The 17,526-nt window shown below is 54.7% G+C and overlaps 1 protein-coding gene across 2 annotated transcripts in view; it reads right to left on the bottom strand.

The window, feature by feature from the left end:
* Positions 1-17,237, bottom strand: part of MGAT5B (alpha-1,6-mannosylglycoprotein 6-beta-N-acetylglucosaminyltransferase B) — a 72,453-nt gene extending 55,216 nt beyond the window's left edge. For both annotated transcript variants that reach the window (XM_083874576.1, XM_083874577.1), the window contains exons 1-2: positions 17,128-17,237; positions 10,411-10,523 (exon numbers count right to left, since the gene is read on the bottom strand). In XM_083874576.1, the coding sequence (XP_083730702.1) occupies positions 10,411-10,523; positions 17,128-17,195 (181 nt within the window). In that variant the 5' untranslated portion in view covers positions 17,196-17,237. The remainder of the gene's footprint in view (positions 1-10,410; positions 10,524-17,127) is intronic.
* Positions 17,238-17,526: the final 289 nt, after the last annotated feature.

The following is a 17,526-nucleotide window of genomic DNA, read 5'->3' as shown; positions in this document are numbered from 1 at the left end:
TTGCAGCTGAGACCCCCAGTTTCAGGTGAAAAGCAGCACACACAGGTCCCACAGGGCAGGGACAGCTCCAGAGTGACTCCATTCAGAGCGAGGCCAACCTTCATTTGGGTTCTTGGTGTTACAAGAGGTGTCTCTCCAAGGGAACATTTAACTCAGCTGGTTCTCTTCTTAATGGTCCCCATTGCTCATCCAGGGAAAATTGCACTGCCAGGAGCCCCATGGATTGCAGGAGAGGGAGGATTGCACCCAGCACTTGCACAGCCCCAAACCAGCCAGTGGAAGGCTCCAGGAGGCTCAGCACCATCAGCCCTCCAGCCCACAGCCACACTCACAGCTGCCCCAAAAGGTTCAGCCTCAGAAACAACAGAACTCACTCATTTAACACTTGTGAAATGATCACCCTTTCTCCTTCAGCCAAAAAGATTGGCCAAACAGTGCTGGGTACCTGCCACTCTGCTTCCAGGGGCAAATAAATCATCCCCTTCCTCCAAAGCCATCAATCTCCAGCAGGCCCAGGGGCCAGATCCTCCAAGCAGCAGCAGAGCCCAAAGCAGGGCCCCCAGAGCTGGGGGGCATGGGCAGAGCTGGGGGATGAGCCTCAGCTCATCTCTGCTCGAGCTGAACCGAGCCCTGCTCTCTCCTTTAAGCCAAAGAAACAAATAAATCAGTGGGAAAAGTCAGCTTTTACCGAGGCTGCTATGGTTCCCACTGTGCTAGTTTTATTTTCTGAAGTACCTGCTGCCTCCCGGGCACAGGATGAATTTTGATTTAGGAGTGAAAAGGGGTAATAAAAGCAGAAAGAGCCATTAACATTCCTTCTGACCGTGGTGGGGTGTTGGCTCATCACGAGTTGATGGAAATGCCGTTTGACTTCCTTATGAGCTATAGAAAATCAATTAATTGATTTAATCATTCCCTGGGTGTCCCTGCTTATGGAGATAACAGAGTGTCAGGGCATCAGGATGCTGCTCCTGCCTCTCCTCATGTAGGGCCAGCAGGGAAGGGGCCAGCACACATCCCTGCTCCGAGGTCCTCATCACTGCTGCCCCAGTTCCAGACGTGTGAATTCACACTTCCATTTTCCAATAACTTTGGTGGCATAAATTTTTTTCTTCTCTTTAAGCCTGCAGGCATTCAATTCTGAGCAGTAATTGCATGAAACAGGCACTTCTTCATGAAGAGACATTTTCCCAGGGTGGATTGAGCCTTAACCACTACAACAGCAGCCCTGACACCTCTCCTTACCCCTCTGTGCCCTGCAAGGCACCAATCTGCATTTTGCTCCCCACAGAAGTGGACAGGAACCCCCAGTGTCATGTGGAACTCCAGGGATGCCTTTATTTTATTTTCATTATTTCAACAGCTCTCATTTCCCTGCCTGCAACACCAATTTAATAGGGATAGTAAAGCTTTACACTTCCACTTGAAATTCCCCTTCCACTAGTGAGTTGAGGATGGAAGCACAGTGCACATAAGGGTGGATGAAGAGCTTGGGGCTGAAGGGGGGACACCAGCAGAAGAAGGAGAGGCCACATCCTTTTAATCAACCCTCATTTCCTCCACCCACACAAAACAATGGTCTGCTCCCAAAAAACTGCAGGTTAAGGACAGCCCTGTGTTGGCCATGGGGGTGCAGCCCCAGCACAGTGGAGCCAATGACACTCGTGGGTGTCACCTGCTCCCAAGAGCCCCTGGAGCAGCTGAGCATCCAGCAGGAGCTGGCTAAAGCAACTTTTGGGGCAGAAATCCTTCATCCTGCACCTGGGCTCTGCCTGGCTCTGGTGTCTCCCTTAACTCCTTTCTCCCCAGCAATGCCTGGGCAGGGAAGGAGGAGAACAGTGGGAGCTGCTGGAGCTCAGCGTTTCCAGGGGAGCCCAAGAGCCAACCCTGCTGCTCCAGGAGAAATCAAAAGCCCATCAGCTCCCAGCAAAGGAGATGCTCCCAGCACCAGCCAGCTCCACTTGGCACCAACCAGACAACTTCTTACAGCATCAGCTGGCTGCTCCAGCCCCCGAGGAGTCACAGAGTGGCTTTGGAAGGGACGGATGCAGAGAGCCTGGAAGCGAGCCCCAAGCACTGAAGAGCTGCCCAACTTGCTCCTCCACATGGCTTCCCCCTGGCTGGCACCCACAGGCTCCAGGGGAGTCTAATCCAGCTCTGGATGCAGCAGTGGGAAGATGAAACACTGGGGATGTGCAGGATCTGCAGGTCGCAGCTGGTGCCAAGGAGGTGACACCACGCTCTGACCCACACCTGGGCAAACAGCCTGGATAACAGCCCCACACCAGGGCAGGGAGAGGGGATGGGAAAGGGGAACCTCCTGTCTTTTGAGGGAGTTTTACATAAGCAAACTCTGGATTCAGACCCTGAGAAGAGTCTCATCCCTCCTGCTGGAGCCGCATCCCGGGCACTGCTGGCAAGACACGCTCCAGCATCCCCTGATCCTGACAAGCTGCTTACAAGCGCCGCAGTTATCCAGGGCTGCTCAGCAGACAACATCAAAACATGACACCAGCAGCCCGGGAGAGGGTTATAACTCACTCAGGAAGAAACTGGGAATAATTAGCGCCGAGTTTGCTGAGCAGAGCCCGCCCGGCTCCCTCCTCCCCTGCCCGTGTCCCCTGTCACTGTCACTTGCTTACACGAGTCTTCACAACTGGTTCTGCTGTCGCCTCTGCTGAGCGTTAAAGGCAGCAAAGATAAATTTATAACTCACAGGGCTCCTGGAAAGCACAGGGAGCACGAACACCCCTGGAACCACACGGCTGTGGGGCTGTCTCAAGGAGGCAGCAGCTCAAGCTCTCACTCCTGGGTGCTCCCTCCAGCTAGAGCAGGTGAAAAAAGGGATTCCCAAAGCCAAAAAGCAACTTTGGGATATTCTGCCCAACCCAAGCTCCCATCAGGAGAACTATGTGCTCTGCCCAGAACTGCAAGACTTATCAAAACAAGAAATAGAAATCACTATTTGACTCACATCCTTAGAATTGCTGTAGTTCAAAATTAAAATGCTTAAAGCAAACAGAAAAAGGTGCCTTAATAAAGAGAAATACATATTAAGTAAGATAGTGAAAGATTTTAAAAGTTTGGCAATGTAACTTTGTGTAGAAAATTCATAGTGCTCTTTTATTAGATAAGAAAAGATGCACTATGGTGAGAACTATGCTACCTAATGTAGTTAATAATTGACAGAGATATCAAAAAAGGTTTGGTTTTTTTTTTTTCAGTTGTGCCGAGAGGGGGGAACTGAAAAATCAGAGGACTTTCACAGTGTTGCAAGAATCTTACAAAGATAGAGGTTTGAAACAGAGTTGAATTTTAGACCTTGAAATATTTGGAGCATAGGAAGTTTTAGAGCTGAAAAAAATATAAAACAAGCAACTCTTGTGTGCTGTAAGGTGTACGTGTGGTGCTTAGTGATTGGCCTAAGTAGACACTTTTTGCATACACAAAAAGTAACCTTTTTGCATTGGCCTATTGGCTAAAAAACTTTTAAAAGGCCTTGGAACAAAGAGAACTTTGGGTTCTGTTGTTATGGTGTGAGTTTTACCATCTTTTACGTCTCTGCCTTCACTGAGACTGATAATGAAATAAACTCATGGGAAGCCCCTGGGTCGCCCCATCCCGTTATTGGTGATTAGATCCAACAGACTGGGATCTGTCACAAGTGGCAACCACCCAAATTTGCAAATAGGTCCTGAAAATCACCTTTCCTGAGAGAGAGAGGGAGGGTGAACACCCCTGTGTTTTATATTAAAGCTCTCCTGGGCTGAGCAGCATCTCAGTGCAGCCAGGATGGAGCTGAACCGAGCTGTGCCCTCCTGTGCTGTCAGCCCTCACAAGGAGAGGGCACACAGTGGGTCAGGATCATGGACACTCCTCCTCCTCCCCTCCCGGCACAGCTGACAGCAAGGGGGGATGGCAGAGTTACTCAAGCTCACTCTGATCGTTGGCAAATCCGAGCTTGACCTTTCTGCATCCTCTGTGAGAACAAATGGTGATGTTACCTGGCCATGCCAACCCAGCTGGGACGCTGCTGGAGCAGAAGGAAAAGCAGCAGAGGCGGGAGCAGGAGCAAAGGACCCCTCTGGGGAGATCATGTAGGTTCTCACATTTCTATTTTGCCTCTCTGCTCTGCTCCTCAGGGAGCAAACCAAGGCATTGATATAACAATGGGATCTCTCCCATTGCTTCACGGTGCTGTGGCTCTGAAATGGTGAAAATGCCCTACAAAACCCTGGGCAACCTTCAGCATTATCATCTGCCGCACATTCCCACCCTCCACAACATCTCTGCTCTGGAGAGAAACAGAAGCCACAAATACCAAAGCTTACAGCTGTGCTGCACAGCCCTAAACAGCTCCCTCTCTCCTCTTCTGTGTGCACTGATGGAAGAAATCCCTTTAAGCAGGTGAGAGACTCCAGGAACTGCAGCAAGAGACAGAGCAGAGAGGCAGAGCACTCCAGGAGCTGGAATACTGAGGGGTTGGAGGAGAACGGGGCAGGATTCCTGCCAGGTGATGTTAAACACCATCTCCAGCACAACCTGCCTTGGCTGTTGGCTCTGGACCTCTCCTGAGAGTCCTGCAGCCCAGCATGGCAAACCAGAGCCATCCTGACCCCACAGGGAAGCCCCAGTGCTCAGCTTCCCCATGCTCTGCATGCAGGACAAGACACCCCAAGCCAGCAAGGGGAGGCTTCCACTTTTTTTGTTTTTTTTTCTTTTCCACATTTATTTTTATTCCCTCCAAAAGGAACATAAATGACCAGATTTTTTTGCAGCATAAGCTGTTCTTTGGTGACCTGCAATGCTGCTGGGTCCCTGCAGGGGCTGGTGCACTGCCCACCTCCAGACAGATCCCAGGTGGAGTTACCATTGCCCAGCTGCAATGCCCCAGTGCTGTAGGACAGGGAAAACCTCTGTTCCAGCCCACAAGCTGCTCATCACCCCATCAGGCTCCATATCCTGAGATATCCATATCCATAGCCTTGAGATCAGAGTCCAAAACACACTTCAGTAACCTAGGACAAGCCTAGGTTGCAACAGCCTTGCAGAGGCTGAGCTCCACTCCTGCTTACTTCTATTTTCCAGCTTGTGCTCTAAAGACAGCTCTCCCCATCCTTGCCCTTCCTTATCCCATTCCCATTGGTCCTACTCCCAAAGCAGGGGAGGAGACACAAGACAGGAGCCCAGTTGTGGTCAGCCACAGGAAACCAGCTGGAGATGCTGCTGGGAGCTCCTTTAGGGGTGGGAAAAGACAGGTGTTGAGCTCTGCAGCTGAACAGCAGGAAACACTTGAAAACAGGTTGAAAAGCCAGTTATTGGAACAGCAAACACACAACTCAGCAAAGCCCCACTTCCCAAAGGCAGCAGCATTCAGGGACCTCAGCACCAGAACTACTGCTGCAGCAGTGACCCCAAACACCTGTGAACCACTTCAAATGGTTCTATCAAAGCCCAGCCAGGCCAGCTGAAATCAAATCAGACCCTCCTGCAAGAGCCAGCAGCCCAGCACGAGGGCAGAGCTCAGCCCCAGCCGTCTCAGGGCATCAGGACCTGTCCTACACCTCCCCTGGGTTTGCAGCAAATTCCTCCAGCACCTCATACCCAACAACCCAGCAGAAATCAACAGCAAGAGGAATCCAAAAGGCTTTTTGATTCTTTGAACCAGCTCCAGCAGTTGCAGGCAATATTCCAGCCACATCTAATCGCGTTTTAACACTTAATAACCTATTTTCCCCCTGCTAATCCCCTGCAGCAGCAAGCTCCACCAGCGGGATGTACATCCCACCAAATCCAGCCTGGGGCACAGCCACGGGCTGAGGGACCACGGCCAAACCCCTCCCAGCCCCATCATTACAGAATTTGGTACTTTTTCAGCATCAGCCTCCTGCCCCCTGACTCCAGCAGTAAAACAACCACAAGAAAGATGCTTGGGGGAGAAAAAGGATCATCAAACATACTAAATTCTAAATAAGAGGGGAGAAGAGGACACAGAAAACTCAGTCTCTTAAGTCTAGAGCCCTTCCCAAAGCATCTCCCACATTCAAAATTTATAGACTTCTCTGTTTCCCTTTTTTATCTACATCTCTGCAGAACAAATTCTCTCAGTGGCCATTTCAAAACAAAGGAATCTTCGTCTGTGTTTACTTGACAGCAGCGGATTAGGATAAAATAACTTGCATTTCAGAAGGGTTTTTTTTTTATTTATTGTTAAGATGCAAAGCCTCCACTGCAGCGAATCATCAAGCAGAGAATCCATCTGAGGAATGATTTCTGGCACACACCGAGAAACTTGGCTTTTGGAGAGAACCTCGGAGAAAGGTATTCACATACAAAAAAATCAAATTTTAAATGGGATTAACTTCTGGACTGTGACATTATCCATTTCTCCTTTTCATGCTCCCACCTCACATCTATGTTTATTTTGGTTATGATCGGCTGCTCACACAATTCAGGAGCCAGGAAAGCTCTGGGCAGGGCTGGGGCATTTTCATGTCTCCCTCTGAATTGCAATAGCTGAGGCTCAAGGCTGGGCTGGGCAGGTCACTCAGGGAGAAACAGGACCAGGAACCATGAACTTTAGCATTCACCCACAAACCAAAGGATTGTTTGGATGCAGGTGATTTTAAAGAAATGATTTTTTAGCATCCCCCAGCTCTGGGCAGCCACCCCAACCCTGCAGGCACTGAGGGCACAGACAGCTCCCCCTGCACAGCTGAGTCAGGCTGGATATGTGGGAACAAGGAGCAGCACAACGAGGCACAAAAGCTGGGATCAGCCCCAGGAAGGATTGCAGGAGCTGACACTCCCTCACCACAAGCCCACCCCATTTATCCCCCAGCCCCACTGCAGAGCAGCCCACCCCAGGGCACACGGAGGAGGGTGTTGGCAGCTTCCCTGCAACATCCGTCAGTTAACCAATAATGATCCAAAGAGCACTTCCAGGAGTCCAGGTGGAGCAGGGAACAGCAGCAGGGACCAGGTTCCCTTCCCCATTCCTGGGAAAAGCTCAGACATGGGCATGGCAAACTCTTCCCAAGAAGCCACTGGCCACGAACCTGTCCAGGTTTGTGCAGATTCCCATTCCTCATCACACCCAGAGCTCATCAGCCCTGCACAATTAACCTGCTCCTCTGAGCTCGCCTCCAGCCCAGCACTGTGTGCTTAACAGGAATATTTCCTGGCTTTCCCTGGGATCCAGAACACATGTTAATTAAATGCCAGTTTGTTATTCAAACAGACCTTTGGAGATTTCACAGCACTAATAAGCGGCACATCCACTCCTGCTCACACCCTCCCTGCCTGGATGTTCATTCCACGCTCCTCCACGTGAGCTCTGCCTGCCCTCAGCCAGGAGAGACCTCTGGAGTGCCCTCCTCAGCCTCCTGCTCCAGACAGAGGGGTCAGAGCTGCCCCCAGCCTCAGCTGGGTGTGCTCTCAGAGTCTGCAGAGATGGAGTGTCGCCCTGATTTTTCAGCCTTCTGATGTTTTCATTCTTGGACTGGAGAGTTCTCACCCATTGTAACAAAAACAGAGACTGGTGTTTGGTAAACACGTTCCTTTCCAGGGGGAAGGACAAATTGATGAACTTCTGAGTTGACCACTGGGGTCAGAGGAGTGTTCCTCTCATCCTCCAATCCTTGACCAAATCCCAATAACTATATAAATTGAGGTTTCCAAAATAACGTCCCTTTTCCTTCGCATCTCACATCCTAACGGGTGAGTGTGGCTCTTTTCGTGTCCTCTTGCAACAATGGAGTTTCCCCCCCTCCCAGAGGCTGACTCCCCATTTCCCAGGGCTCCAGGGAGGCTGCCCAGCATCCACCACCCTCCCTGACTTTTCCATGGCTGGGATAGTTGGTCCTTCTGGCCATCAGATCCTGTCCCCAACAGCCACAGCCTTTCACAGGTGACAGAGGGAGTGACACTGGCCAGCTCGTGGCCAGCACATTCCTCAGGCCTTGGTCCCACTCTGCTCTGGGGGTTACTCACTGCTGGGAGCAGCTACATCACCCTGGGGCACAGCCAGGCCCTACAAACCAGTGTGACAGGAAAGGCTGAACCCCAAAAGCCTGGATCAGGTGTTAAAGAGTGAGAAAAAGCCTCTCAGGTTGTGCCTGCCAAGCTCTGGGGACAAAGAACACAACCTGCCTCCAGCATTTTCCTCCAGAGACTGGAGAGAGGATGCTTTGTGTTTAAAACCAGTGTGTGAGGCCATGAATGAAGCTCATCTTCCCCAATAAGAAGCACAGCAACAGCCAAATGTGCAGCAATTCATCTGGAAGCAATAGTTTGTTTGGCAAAGCCACTGAATATACGAGAGAAATTGGATTTGCATTGAATTTTTGAGCTTTCTAACAAAGCAGGACTTGCCTTAGCCAGTTAGAAAGCAAATAGCTAAGAGATTAAAATCTTGAAAAATTAGAGGACCTAGGTCATTATTTACTTCTTTTCTTCTTTAAATGAGACCAGTCAGGCATTACCAGAAGCAACATTCAATCTGCACCACCTTGGAGCAAAGCAGCATCTCTCCCAACCAGCAAGGCCAGTGCTCACAGCCCTCAGCAGAGCCAAAGAGAGTCAGGCAAGAGGGTGAACCCATTTGCACACCTTGATTTAACCACCTGAACCCCTAAGTGTGGAGGATTTGAGGTGTGAGGGCCTGAAAAAAGGAGATTTGTTTTGGGCCAGCTCCAGGGCTGTGCTGACACTGCCCCCAGTAAACAAGAAAAATCAAGGTGCAGTCAGTGGAGTCAGAGATCTGGGTTCAGTTGATGACAAGGATAAGGATGGGAAAAGCCACTCCAAGGCATCCAGAAATGGGATAAAGAGCTGAGTAATGGTCTTTTTGCCATAATTTTACCCCAACTTCAGAGCCCTCTGGGGTGACCCTAGGTGCTTCTGGAGGTTTCTGGAAACCTTTGCTATTCTTTGCAGCACAACCTGCACCACACCCCAGCTGGCCCCACAGTTATTCAGTGTCTCTGCCTTTCTTTCAGTTCTCTACCAACGTTTTTGGGACACTGGGGCTCCTCTGGGACAGAGAGCAGCTGTAACAGTGACACCTTTAATTCCAAACTCAGCAACCTTTTCAGACTCCATCTCCTCAAAAGCCAGGTCAGGAGAAGGTTTGGACAAGGCTGTGGTCTGGGGGCTTCTGCCCACTCTCCTTGTGCTGTTTCTTATCCCAAGAAGGGAGAAATCCCCTAAACCCAGACTTCATTCACCAGCCACCCTGGAATGTGTGCTTGGCTTGGGGACAGTGACACAAGACACACCTTCCCCATGGGGACACAAACCCTGACCAAGTGCAGAACACTGAAAAGGCTGACCCTGCTCCCTGCTCCAGGCTGAGGGCACCAGGAAAACACCAGTCCTTGGGAAAGGGGTTTAATGGAGCTGCTGGTGGGAACAGTTAGGAGAGCAGAGGGGAGGAACATCAGCCATGTGCTCCATCTACAGGGAGAACACAAATCCAGCTGCCACAGGCTGAAAATCCATCTCTTGGAAAGTCAACTAAGCAGTTTAAACACCATCCAGCCTCTGGAAACCACCACTTTATCCCTCTCCTCCTGTAGGGAAGCAGCTGGCACTTCTTCCAGAGCCTCAAGGAAAGGATTCCATGCTCCAAAATAACATCCTGTGGAGCTCAGATCTCTCCATGGCTTTGGTGTGGAGGAGAAGACCACAGTGGCCTCACCAAGCCCATCTCACTCTGCTCGGGGGAGTTCAAGCAGGGCAGTTCCCTCTGTGCATTTCAGTCGACTGGAATCTCAGAGAAAAGGTCAGGGGAAGCTCAATCCATGGCAGCAGAGTCCTCCCAGAGCAAGGGCAGGGCACGACTGTCCCACCACAGAGGTGTCTCCTGAGCTGATGTCTCACCAAAAGAGGTGTTAAATTAAAAATAACACACACTTGCTAAAAATGAGAATATTTCTCTTCTACATTTCAGTACCTGCATAAAACCACAAAGACCTTTTCTTTTCCCTTCCCTGAGGAGCAATTTCCACTCCCTGCAGACCACAAGTGCTCAAACCCACTGAGACCTCCAAGGACCTGAGCCAAATCCTCCACACCTCAGAGCAGGGGCAGCCCCCACAAGCCACACTGAGGGTCTGATCCTGCTGCTTCTCCCATTTCCTGCTGTGAGCCAGGCTCAGCATCCACTCTCCAGCACTCACCCCCAGCATGTCACACCCCTGGGTGCCAGCACAGCCACGTTTGAGCCACAGAGCAAAGCCTCCCTGCCCTGGCAAGAGAGGCCAGCAGCACCCTGAGCCAGGCTGATCATCCCACAAAGGGCCAGGAGGGAGCTGTAGGGATGGAAGCTCCAAACACCATCCTCCTGCAGCCCTGGCACTCCTCAGCTCAGCTGGGCCCCAGCAGGGACAGGCTGGGCTCGGGGCTCACCTTCAGTGCGGATGGTGAACGGGGAGTCCCCCAGGCGCTTGGCTGAGAACTGCCCTCCCAGGGATGTCATCAGGAAGCACAGCGTGAAAAATCCAATGCCCAGCACGAAAATCCTGCGGGAGAGAAAGCAGAGCTGGAGCAAAGTGTGATGAGGAGCCTGCTCCTCCCTCCTGGGCCAGCCCCACCACCCTCTGCCCCTGGGGTACTGCAGCAGGAGAGGCTTTGGGTTTGGGTGTCTGGGACAGTCCCAGCTCCATCCCCGTGGCTCAGCCCACCCAGCCCTGGCAGGAGCAGATGTGCAGCCCCAGCAGCACCTCACCCCAGCCATGGCCAGACCCACGAGTGCTTCACAAAGAGCCCAGGAGGCTTCTGCCCAAAGCCTGGCACTGAGCAGGGGGGTTTAGCCTGAGAACCCCTGTGAAATCCCTGCAGCCTGCTCTGATGGGCAGGCCTTGAGGAATCCTCCTCTGCACCCAGGGGGGAGTGGTGGATTTACATCTTCAGCGGGGGAGCTGAGCCAGACCACAGCTGCCCAACAACCCAGACCGCAGGAACCACTACAATAAACAATACCTGTGCTCCTCTGGGAGAGAGGAGTAAAGAGAGACCTTTACCTTCCCTTCCTCCCAAAGGATCTAAAAAAAAACCCTTTTAGTTTTTTAAACAAAGCCTTTTGTTCCCCTGTAACTAGGCCACCGGCATTGTCATTGTGTCCCCTGTGCACAATGGGACAAGGAGGGACCTGCACCGTGGCCTGGGGCCATCCCATCACTGCTTTGTTCCCGGGGCTGGCAGGGAAGTGGCTCCCAGGGGACACACTGGGCAGGACGTCATCAGCACTCACTGGTCACCTCCAGCAAGGGGCAGGAGCTCCCAGCACTGCTCCTGCTCAGGCCAAATTCAGCCCAGTCACTGTTTAGGGAAGGGCTGGAGGCAAGAGCTCTGTGCCAGCCTGGCTGCTGTGCACCAGGGAGTGTAAAGCAGAGTGCTCTGTGCCAAGGGATGGATGTCTGGCCTCCTTCCACCTCTCAGACATGCTGCCATCCCCCCGAGACTCGGTGGAGATGCCGCAGCTCCAGCAGACACAGGGGAAAGCCCTGGCAGAGGCACTGCCAGGTGTCAGTGTGACAGCTCCCAGAGCAGCACTGTGAGCCCAGCCACCAGGCCCAGGGGAAATCTCCACCAGGAGAAAGAGAAAAGACAACCCCCAGCCAGGCTCGTGGAACAACAACAGGTTTGTGTTCCAACAGGTCAGTCCTGTGTGGGACAGGGAGCTGGGGGAGCCCTCGGGGTGCCCGCTGGCATCGCTGCCTCTGAGCAGCCCTGAGCCAAAGGGAGGCAAACCACAGAGGACAGGAGCCTCCAGCTCTCCTTTCCAAGCCCACAGCATCCTCCACAGGGCTCAGGAGCTGCACACAGACACAGCACAGCCACCCAGGCTTTTCCTGGTGCAAAGGAGCCCACAGCTCTCCACATAAGCATCCCTACAAAGCTAAAAGGCAGAGGAGAAGGAACCAGCATTCAGCTCTGGCTACAGCACTACAATTATGTGCTGCTGGGAAGGGCTAACAAATAAAGTGACCTGCTTCAAAGGCCTCGTTAGTGACTGGAGATGTTGTGGAGAGCTCAAGTACCAGGTCAAGCAGCTCAAGAAGGGCTGGGCTTCCCCAGGGAGATCCAGTGGAGGAGCTCCCAGGGCAGCTCCCCAGTGTCCCAGCACAGCATGGCCAGGCTTTCCTTGCCTGGAAAGACTCCCAGGCAAGACATGGCACTTACTGGGGATCCCACAAGCTCCCTACCTCCATCCAGGCATCCAGGGGATCCCACGAGCTCCCTACCTCCATGCAGGCAGCTCTGATGCTGCTGTCACACACACAGCACACACCTGAGCCCCAGATCCAGGGCAGCCTCACTCTCAGCAGCAGCCAGCTCAAGAACAAAGGGTTTCCTTTGCCTGCTCCGAGGAGGATCAGCCTTGCTCACAGCAGACAGGCCCCTAAGTGCTGCCCCATCCCCGTGGATCAGCCCTGCCCCATCCCCAGCAGATCAGGGGCACCTGGCCATGGGCTCTGGACACCAGCAGAGCTCCCCATTCCCTTCTCACCTCCCACCTAATCAAGGGGGAGCTTGTCAGCACTAATGAGCTCAGCCAGCAGCACACTCAGCACCAGCACAAACCCTGCCTGACAGAGCTGGCCTGGAAGAGCTGATCCACCTGGGGGAGCTGATCCACCTGGATCCCACCAGGGAGAGGGGGATGCTCAGGTGCATCACTAAAGCCGCCTGACATCCCCATGCAGGCCTGGAGCAGCTCAGGTCCCTTTAATTTCCTAATGAGCCACCCCTGGAGGGGTGGAAAGCAGTTTCCACAGGATATATAACCCCCTGTGCAGTCACAAATCCAGGTTCCCATCCCTAAGGGCCTGGCTACAGACACAGCTGGTGAGTCCCACGAGCAGCGACCAGCAGAGCAGAGCCACCCCCTCCCCAGCAGATGCTGATGGACCATCAAGCTGTGGAATCTGCACACAGACACAGTACAGACCTCAGCCCCCTCCCCAAAGCAGACCTGGGAGAAGGGGTTCCAGTGAGCCGTGGTCCAGCTCCAGCAGGGAGGTGATTGTGGAGGCAGCAGAGCATCCCTGATGCTGCAAAGCAACGTGGTGTCCCATAAATAGCTTGGAGAGGGGGTGATCTGGGGACATTAGTGCACTGCCATCAGCACAGCCTGAGCCCAGTGCACTGCTGGGTCTGGGAAAGGCTCTCAGGAGCACACTGGAGGGGATTGCTGCACCCAGCTTGGCTTTGGAGGGCTGAATCTGCCCTTAGGGAATGCTGTCAGCCACAGCACTTCCCTGGCAGGAGAGGACAGCAGCAGGCTGGAGAGGAAACAAGCCGAAGGGAGTCACAGCCCAGGCAAGTCCTGCACCCCAGGGTCCTCCCTGGGAGCACATCCTGGTACAAAACCCACCCCTGGCCCTGTCCTGGCATCCCTTCCCCCAAGGGGCATTTTAACACAGCGTCACCTGAATAAACACTCAGACTTGATCCTGCTCTCACACCTCCTATTGACAATACCTTCATCATTATGCAAGACCTTGTTGACGCTTTTTAATCTTCATAATTATAGTCTGGCAAGGAGGGATCGTTAAACACTGAGCAGAAAGAAAAAGGGGAAGGGAAGAAAAAGATACAAAGGTGATCTGTGCTCTACCATCTCCCTAGGAAACAAAACCTTTTTCATTTTGACTGGATTACAGACAGAGTAGGGGGATGCAAGATGCTTTTTTCCTAAATAAGAAGAAGAAGGAAAAAAAAAAAAAAGGAATTGGAGCCTTACTGGAATTACTGTCCTTGGGAGATCAGTGGATCCAGCCCAGAGCCGTTCTCCAGGGAGCAGGGGGGGTGCACGGCTGGACTCTCAGCCTGACAACCCCTGCTCCTTTACTTTTGCTGATGTTCTCTTGGTGAATTAAAATGCCTGGCCCAGCCTCAGCTGAGTGGAAAGTCCTTGTAGAGAAAACAAATTTACCACAAAGTAGGTAAAACATACCAGATCCCAGATAGTCCAAATGCACTGGGTCCTCTTCCCTAAAATCAAGACTAACTCCCTGAAGACTGTGGAGTTCCAAACACCAAATAACATCTATCCTGCATGCTGGCTTGGCCTGTCATCCAATGTCACGTTTAATTCATTGCTCAGGCACAGTTCTGGTGCCAAATCCCTCTCCACATCCTCCCCAAACTGAAATGTTCACAATTCTGGGCTCTGGCTCAGTGCCCAAAAGAGAAGAAAGTGAAATTCCTCAAGTCTTATATGAAAATTGGAAGTGATGCCCCAGCCATGGAGGATTTCATGGAACTGAAGGCTGGATGTGACCAGGAAGGTGTGAGTGCTGAGCTGGGGTGTGGTGGGGGGAGAAAGGCCAGCAGCACCCAGCAGGATGGGACTGGGACACTGGGAATGTGACACTGGGACTGTGCCCATGGTGCCACCTCACCCAGCTGGGAGCCACAGGAATCCTACACGGGTGCAGGGGAAACCACGGGCTACAGACCCAGGTAACATCTTTTGTTAGACAAGTTTTTGACTCCTAAAAGCTGAGCCACCATTCCTACCAGCAGAAGGCAGGTTAATAAATGATCCCTCTCCCTCAAACCCTTCTTGCTCAGAGCCTGACAGGGTTGTGGTGCTGTCAAACTGATGCTCAGCCATGATCCATGCAGGGGACCAGGGTGAACCCTCTCACTGAGCACTGTTACATCCCATGGGAGGCCTGGCTTTGGTTTCCAGCGGGCAAACAGAGCTACAGAGCCAAGAGCTGGGAGAGCTGGACCAGGGCTCCTCGGTGAATCCTTGCCTGGATCCAGCACCATCACAAATGAGACCCTTTTGCTGCCTGAGATGAAGTCAGAGCCACCCTTGGACATTCCTCTGCTTTTCCAGACTGATCTGCTCCCTCTCTCTCCCCTTCCCTCTCTGCAGGAGCTCTCCCTGCTCAGGGCTCCGCATTGCTTTGCTAAGCATGTCTGGAGGGTGGTTAATGAAATGTTTTGGTGCACAGGATCAGGTTTCCTGTGAGCTGTTTGCCGATGGCTGCAATCCACCCCGGGCAGGAGATTGCACCACGGGGCTCCCTGGAGCAGCCAGCTCTGCCCAGGCAGCAGCAGGACCCATCCTGACTGCCAGGACCTTCTCCCACTCCTGGGGGTTATCCCTGACCCACATCAGCTGAGATGTGGGGTGCTGATGCTGGTTTGCCCCGGGTTATGGCTGGAGCTGGGCAGTGCTGACCCTCACCCAGGCTGGGTGACACAGGACTGTGCCATGGGGGTCACACTCAGCCTTACAGCAGCACAGAGGAGGTGCAGAGGTCCTGGACACCGTGGGACAGTAAGGGGAGGGTCTTGGGAATTCCCCCTCTTGCACAGGGAGAGGCTGAGTGTTAACAGCAAGGTAACCCCGCTGGTTCCAGTGGCACCAGTACTGGCCTGTACTGGTTGGAGAGCAGAAGCCAGCCCAGGGCACAGGGCCAGGACAGTGCAAATTCTCCACCTGGACACCAGAGACCATCCAGCCATCACAAACCCCTCATCCCTAATGGGACTTTGTGATCACCCTGAAATGCCCTCGCTGTGCTCTCCCCCCCTGACCCAGGTCACTGCTGGCGATGGGCCTCCCCTGTCCCGGGGGTGATGCCCAGGGCACAGGGATGCTCCAGCCGGTCATTCCCTCCCTGTGGAATTCCAGAAAGCAAATAGCCAGGCAAAGGGCTCTCCCCGGGGTGAGTGTGCCCTTCTCGTGTGTCTCGCAGTCACTCCCTGCTCCTCTCGGAACAAACCTGGGCTGCGGGAGCCCTCCCACCTCTGCCGCGGCTTTGTGGCGTCCCCTCGGCCGAGCTCCCCATCCCAGGGCAGCAGAAATCGCTCCAGGCAGGCAGAGCCAGGCGGCTCCCGAGGAGAGGCACAAACCTCTGCACACCTGAGCGGCAGCGAGCGCTGCAAGCCCAGCCTGTCCTCTGCTGGCCCGGGCTAAGCTGGAAGGCGGCGAGCAGGTCCCTGCCGTGACCCCAGAGCTCCAGACACAGCGAGGAGCGCTGGACACCGCTGGGCTGGGCTCAGCCCACCTTGAACTCCATCCCCCGGCACCTTCCCCTCCATCCCTTACGGGGTTTGGTCCCTTTCCCCTTGGAAAAACCACGTAGGTGTTTTAAGCCAACATCTCCCGTGAGTCTCGAGCCCGGGAGCAGCCCCAAGCACATCTCCAGTGAGGCAAAGAAGCCGGAGAGGAAGGGCTGGAGAGGGGGAGCGAATGGATGGAAGCAAAAACGGGGAGTTCCAGTAAGGGGAAAAGCAGTGGGTGGGCTCAGGTTTGGACATCCACCCCAGCCCCGCTGCCACTCCAGGGTGGGTTCCGAAACCCCCAGATGAACCAGCGGGGTTAAACCAGAGGAACCGAATCCCCCTGAGTACCAACATCCCCGAGAAGAGCCCCGCGATAACCCCGGGGCCGGCAGAGAGAGAGAGAACCGCAGGAGCCGCCCGGAGAATCCCCGGGCAGACCCGCCCCGAGCCCGGGCAGCCCCGGCGGGCTCAGGGCTCACACACACCCCACACACCCCACACCGAGCCCGGGCAGCCCCGGCGGGCTCAGGGCTCACACACACCCCACACCGACACACAGAGCCCGGGCAGCCTCAGCGGGCTCAGGGCTCACACACACCCCACACACCCCACACCGAGCCCGGGCAGGGGCAGGCGGGCTCAGGGCTCACACACACACCCCACACCGAGCCCGGGCAGCCCCGGCGGGCTCAGGGCTCACACACACACCCCACACCCCACACCGAGCCCGGGCAGCCCCGGCGGGCTCAGGGCTCACACACAACCCCACACACCCCACACAGAGCCCGGGCAGCCCCGGCGGGCTCAGGGCTCACACACACACCCCACACAGAGCCCGGGCAGCCCCGGCGGGCTCAGGGCTCACACACACACCCCACACCGAGCCCGGGCAGCCCCAGCGGGCTCAGGGCTCACACACACCCCACACACCGGCACACCGAGCCCGGGCAGCCCCAGCGGGCTCAGGGCTCACACACACACACACCACACCGGCACACCGAGCCCGGGCAGGGGCAGCCGCAGCCCCGGCCCCGAACACGCTCCGCCGGCCGTTCCCCGCCCGCAGGAGCCGGGAGGAAACACCAACTTTACCTAAAGGGTCTCAAGGTGACGAGGCATCTTCTGACCATTATCTTGCCATCCGCGTTGACAGTGATCATCGTTCAGAGTTGCGGGCAGGGGGCGGCCCCGCACCCCCCCAGAGAGGCAGCGAGGGCGGCAGCGAGCGGGGCTCAGCGGGCGGGGCGCGGGGCTGCGCGGGGGCGCATGGCGGGGGCACCGGGGGGACACCGCGGGGACACGTCCCCCCCTGCCCTGCCCTGCCCTGCCCTACCCTCGCCCCTGCCCGCTGCCGGCCGAGCCCATGGCCGGGCCCCGGGCTGGGCTCGCTCCGCGCTCCCCGCGCTGCGGCTCCGCTCCGCCCCGCACCGCCCCGCGGAGCCTCCGCCGCGCTCCGCCTGCCATCTAGCGGCCACCGGGCCCGGGGGGGGG

This window comes from Zosterops lateralis (assembly GCF_965231275.1).
Source record: "Zosterops lateralis genome assembly, chromosome: 18".
Lineage (NCBI taxonomy): Eukaryota > Metazoa > Chordata > Aves > Passeriformes > Zosteropidae > Zosterops > Zosterops lateralis.
This window is presented reverse-complemented; position numbering and strand designations above follow the sequence as displayed.